The sequence below is a fragment of the Austrofundulus limnaeus genome, unplaced genomic scaffold (assembly GCF_001266775.1).
Source record: "Austrofundulus limnaeus strain Quisiro unplaced genomic scaffold, Austrofundulus_limnaeus-1.0 Scaffold1959, whole genome shotgun sequence".
NCBI classification, from domain to species: Eukaryota; Metazoa; Chordata; class Actinopteri; order Cyprinodontiformes; family Rivulidae; genus Austrofundulus; species Austrofundulus limnaeus.
Window position 1 is genome coordinate 23,626 of NW_013954361.1, and position 5,906 is coordinate 29,531.

Sequence of the window (5,906 nt, forward strand, 5' to 3'; positions counted from 1 at the left end):
TAGCTATGCTAACGCCGCTAGCGCCTTGTTTACTTCCGGTGGTGTCACACTGAGAAGCTCCGACTTCCGCCTTCAAAATAAAAATTATTGTTGGCACTAAATCTGACATGGAAATCTCTGCGTTCATGTTTTACTTTATTTCACCTCTTAGCAGGTCGTCCTCACTGCAACTTGTAAATAAAAACATGTTCCTGTTTGAGAGGGAGAAATAAAAGACACTGCTGACTGTTTGCAACAACTGGGTACTTTATTTTTATTTCTTCACTAAATATAAAAACATTTAATTGTTGTAAAACCTTACTCATGAATATATGTAAATGCATCATAGTAGTTTGTTCTTTACATTAGAAATGCATCTAAATTTGATTAGTTACTGTGATTTATATTTCTTACTGAAACAGTTACTGTAAGTTCAAATGCTGATGAATCATAATTTACAGTTTTTAATTTAATTTGTTGAAGTGATTTCTTTAACTGAGTGGAAGTTTCACAGTACTCACACTACTGAGATCATTTTTTCTTCTGTATATTTTTCGGCATCTAACTCGTTACACAATTTTTGTGCCATTTCAACAATTCATATATCGTGAGGGCTGCTATGACTTCTTTTCAACATTTTAAGGTTGTTTTCAACATCCTTAAAATGTTGAAATGTTTCTAAATCTTTATCGCACCTCACAGTTTGTTCTGGTTCTGCTCTTTTTTATGTTCTTGTTCTAATTTTAGCTTTTTTCTGCCATTTCAGTTAAAATTCTGCTGRTTTGGGCTATTTATGCTTCTTATGGATGCTTTCTGTTATATTCAGCTGTTTGCTGGAATTTCAGCTAATGTTTAGATGCTATTAGCTAAATTTAGCTTTTCAAAGCTAAATACACATTTTTGTAGCTATTATAACATTTTTCAGCTAAGCTCAGCAAACTTGTGCTTCCTTATGCTCATGAAAAGAAATCCAGATACTTTTTAAGCTCTTTAATTGTACATTTCAGCTGTTTTAGCCTTTTTACTACAAATTGTCACTTTTTTTGTACATATATGCATTTTTTTGCCAGTTTTACCTTTTTTTTTTAATTTTTTTTACAATACTTCCTCTGGGTGCTAATTTCAACTTGGCTGCTACCTTTACCCTATTTCATGCTAATTTTAGCTATTTTATGCTACTTTAGCTATAGATCTGCTTCTTTCTGCTATTTTTCTGATTTTTTTCTACTTTTCATGTTTTTTTTCTGCTACCTAGTGTCAATTATGCTTATTACAGATGTTTTCAGCTATAGTCAGCTACTTTAGCTTTTAGCAGTTTTCTGTTTTCAACTAGATTTGTGCTCCTTTTTACTGTTTTTCTGCAAAGTTAAGCTTTTTATTGCTTCTTTCAGCTTTTCAAAGTAAAGTGTTATTACAAAGCATTAACACTTTTCCTTTTAAATAATTTCAGCTAATTTCACAGGTTTTAGCTTACGTTTTCAGGAAGTGACATTCACACTAGCATTTTTGCAGGAAATGCAATTTCTCTAGTTAAAGTTATTTTCTATTAATTCAGTTTATTTTCTTGAACATCTCCATCAAACATCAGTTAATCGTCTCAAAAAAAAAAAAAAAAGAAAAAACAGGAGGATTCCTGAGAAATGAAGAACTTTCACAATGGTCACACTAAAAACCTTATTATCACAGTCTAAAACAACTCAAACTTACAAGTTAAACAAAGGTGAACCAAGAATATTTCATAATATGGATTTTGATACATCATTTTAGCAGCAGGCATTTATTTTGTTACATTTTCTAAACCCCAGAAAGAAAAACACAGATATTTATACAACACAATCTATTTGATCAAAAAACACTTGTTTTAAAACACTGAACATAAAATCACATTTAGATTATTCTCTAACTAKACTTTCTACCTAATGTCTGTTTGCAAACAATCCTCTGGTGCACCTACATCATTAAACAACTACATTACCCACAATGCCACAGTCTTAAGATTTTAACTTCTCAGCTTTGAGTTTTACCAGTGGTGGGCAGCGCTAGTCCAAAAATTAGCTCCGCAATTTCTAAAGCGCTTATGAAAATATTTAGGTCCGCAACTTCAAAAATGCTCATGTCATAGAAAAATTAGCGGAAGACAATTTTATAGCACACGTTCAATTTGACACTTACTAGTTGACAATTCATGTACATTATGCACAATACTACCAGCTAGCAGTGTATGAACCCTTGTACAGCTTAATCCTACAACCGCTGATTGCTGGGGATCTGATTTCCTGAAACAGACCTTTAGCTCATGGTATAAAAATTAAAAAGTTGTTGATGATTGCTAGTTCGGCTTCTCCTTTGTCTTTTTCTTTTGTTTGTTGTAGATTTTTCATCAAAGAAGCATCAATAAGTAATTTTAAAACTGTTTATTGGAAAACTGAAGCGATGCATTCTGGGTACATGACGAACTGATGGGAAATGAAAGCACGGGGAACAGGAAACTAGTATCTTCCCTTCAAAATAAGAGCTTGGATTTTAAAGTTTTCCATGTTTCTATTTAACTTTAAAGTTTTCCAGTTCACCTGAAACTCATCAGAGTGAAGAAGTCTCTTGGAGGAGAGACGAAAAGTTTCACTAAAGAAGAACCATCCAGAGGACCTACTTTTTTTTTTCTACCTGGATTAGGARGTTTTCTATGTAGTTGCTCCAGTTGACCACTAGTACTGCATTTTAATTTTAGAAATCGCAAATCCGCTTYTGAATTTTAAAATTTAGTAAGTCRGCAAAAGCACAAACGAAATATTTATGTCCGCAATTAGCGGATTTGCGCTTTAGCGGGCTTGTGCCCACCACTGGTTTTAACTAACCGAAAGTCTGAAAAACTTACAAYAGTTATTGATTAAAACTCTCTCCTCAGGTCTGACATGTGAGAGGTCTTTCACCTGAGTTCTCATGTGGTGTTTTTTTACTGTAACGTTTTCCACTCGTTGACATGTAAAAGGCTTTCAGTCAGTGAGTCGTCATGTGGTTTTTAAAACTTTTTCTGTCGCTGTAGGTTTTTCCACAGGTCTGACAGGAGAAAGGCTTCTCACCCGTGTGAGTCCTCGTGTGTCTGATTAAATCAAACTTCTGATTAAAACTTTTTCCACAGGTCTGACAGGAGAAAGGCTTCTCACCTGTGTGAGTTTTCATGTGTCTGATTAAATCAAACTTCTGGCTGAAACCTTTCCCACAGGTCTGACAAGAGAACGGCCTCTCGCCCGTGTGACTTCTCATGTGATATTTCAAACTTTTCTTTTCGCTGTAACTTTTCCCGCAGGTCTCGCATGAGAAGGGCTTCTCGCCTGTGTGAGATGTCATGTGGCTCTTAAAGCTTTGCCCATCGCTGTAACTTTTTCCACAGCTCTGACACGAGAAGGGCTTTTCCCCGGAGTGAGTTCTCATGTGTCTGATTAAATAATTCTTTTTGTTAAAACTTTTCCCACAGGTCTGACACGAGAAGGGCTTCTCACCTGTGTGAGTCCTCGTGTGAGTAATCAAAACACTTTTGTAATTAAAACTTTTCCCACAGGTCTGACATGAGAAGGGCTTCTCTCCTGTATGAGTTCTCATGTGAACAAATAAATTATGTTTCACACTAAACGTTTTCCCACAGGTCAAACACAGAAAAGGTTTCTTTTGCTCTCCAAGTTGGTTTTGGTGGTCCACATCATCACTGAGACCTCTGGCTTGTGGACTTGTCTCATTTAGTCTCAGATCTTCATCTCTGCAGGATCCTGGATCTCCGGTCCTGCTTCCTTCCTGAACTTGGTTCTCAGCTTCAGCAGAGTTCTGAGAGAGGAGCTGCTTCCTGTTTGGTTCTAGTTCCCAGAGGTGTCTTTCGTTACAAGCAGGAGTTACCAGAAACGCATCAGTCTCCTGCTCCTCCTTCATCTCCACACTTTCTGGTTCTTTCTGTGGTGGTTCTGATTCGTCCTGGTCCAAACTGGAGTTACTCTTCTGGTTACAGAGCTGCTGGTCAGTGGGAGTCCCATCCTCCTTCCAGACATGTMGCTGTGGGACTTCTGGACAAACACACAAAGGAAAATGCTCATTAATGTGACTAAAACACACTTCATTTCATTTGATGCAACTCTATTTGGTTTGGAGTCGAGCTGGAGGTGACCACAGAGTTGTGTATTTTTTCCAAATACAGGACTTATAATTATTTAGTTTTAGTCTTGTGAAAGGTTAAAGAGTGAAATCCTAGTTCCAATGCAAAAATCACACAAAAATCATGTTTCAAATGATTAGAGTGGGCTTCGATGTAAGTTTTAAAAGATTAATTTTATGCCCCAAAACAGCTGACAATTCATAAACCTTTGAGTCGAGGCAGTCTGGACCCTGCGTTGACTGATCTACACAAAGAAAACTTCCTAATTTATATAATTTGTTCGTTTTCTTCTTCTGGGTGGTTCATCCATCTCTGACGAGAAGGGTACACGRCTTTTTCTCATAATTGGCACATCCGTGATCCGATTTCAATGATATAATCCCTCCTTCTGCGCTTGTGTGCCCCTGGTGGTTCCCCATTTTCTCACTCTTGTGACCCAATTGTTTCACCTTTTCCTGACCCTTGATTTTTACACACTCATAATATAGTCTATATAGCTTTTAAAACTTAAAACGTGACTTTATATTTCAAAACATGCATAATATGGTGTCATATTACATTTTATTGTTCACAGTCATTCATCTATTACTTTATATGGAAAACAAACATTTGTCTGAAAACAACTCAAATCAGCTCATTTCATGAGCATTATTATGATTTAGTACATGATCATCCGTGACTTTAATTTATTCATCAAAATTTGAGCTCTCTTTAACAACTAAGGCTGTTTCTAACCTGAGTCCTCAGTTGTGGACCTGCATAGACTGCATGGCCTTGGGACCATGTCCAAGATGAGGCAGGGACGTTCTTATGAACACTGTTTCAACCCAGCTGTTCACCGCTAATTGGATCTTWATTAATTTTATTTAACAGGACAGTGCATGTTAGTAACAGTACATCTGTAACATGCCAGAATTAGCCAAAGGCTAGTTCTAATCTGTAGTCCTGGTGGCTAGTTGTACAGTGGCACCCTAGGAAGACATAAAATATTAAACATAATGTCAGTTCTAAATCAAACCTTGGCTTAGCTCTTATCAGTAGGGGTGTAGGAAAATATTGATACACCGATATATATCGATATTTCATTTATCAATACTGTATCTATTTTCTAAAGCCCTGTATCGATTTTTAATTAAGGTTTAAAATGTCAACTTTCCTGCCAACCGTTAATTTGTGTTGTAGTTCAGCCTCTGACCACTAGTTGSCAGCAGTGAGCCAGACATTTGGCTCCTCTACTCCTAAGAAGCCAGAGAGTAACGGTAGCATTAGCATGGTGAGCTTCATGCTCCGATAGCTGAATCTGAGCAGAAAAGATCGACACCCTGAGGTAAGGTTACAAACAGTTACTTATTTGTCAGAATGTCTGTATTATAAGCCAAATTGAAGTGTCTCGTTTGGGGTGCTCTTATTCTGATTGTAGTCAGTCACGGCAGGCAGGCAGGCATGCGTCTAGCACCTTGAGTTTAGGGGGTGTTGTGTGTCATTCAGTTCCCCTGTGAAAATCTGTTCCCCGTGTGTCTGGAGGGCACACTGCAGCCAGAGAGGCAGATCAGACCATTTTCACAGCGTTTCTGATGTATTTCTTGTTAAAAGGACTCACATAATATTGTCAAGGTAACTTTTTCACAAAAAGGTCACAAAATGCCACCAAAATCACTCTGTCCCTCTAAAATCATTTAGAAAATCGAATCGTATCTAGGCCTGTCACGATAACAAATTTTGCTGGGCGATTAATTGTCTCAAAATTTATTGCGATAAACGATAATATTGACTGGTGACCGTTTTA

At 37.0% G+C, this 5,906-nt stretch overlaps 1 protein-coding gene across 1 annotated transcript; it reads right to left on the reverse strand.

Annotated features, from left to right (window-relative positions):
• Window positions 1-2,672: 2,672 nt before the first annotated feature.
• LOC106536758 (gastrula zinc finger protein XlCGF8.2DB-like) lies at window positions 2,673-4,116 on the reverse strand. Its single transcript, XM_014034081.1, has one exon. The coding sequence runs from the start codon at window positions 3,898-3,900 to the stop codon at window positions 2,977-2,979; it is 924 nt and encodes a 307-aa protein (XP_013889535.1). The 5' UTR covers window positions 3,901-4,116; the 3' UTR covers window positions 2,673-2,976.
• Between the last annotated feature and the right edge of the window lie 1,790 nt (window positions 4,117-5,906).

Coding starts and splice junctions, on each gene's coding strand:
- LOC106536758 (XM_014034081.1), bottom strand. CDS start 3,900: ATGAAGGAGGAGCAGGAGACTGATGCGTTTCTGGTAACTCCTGCTTGT.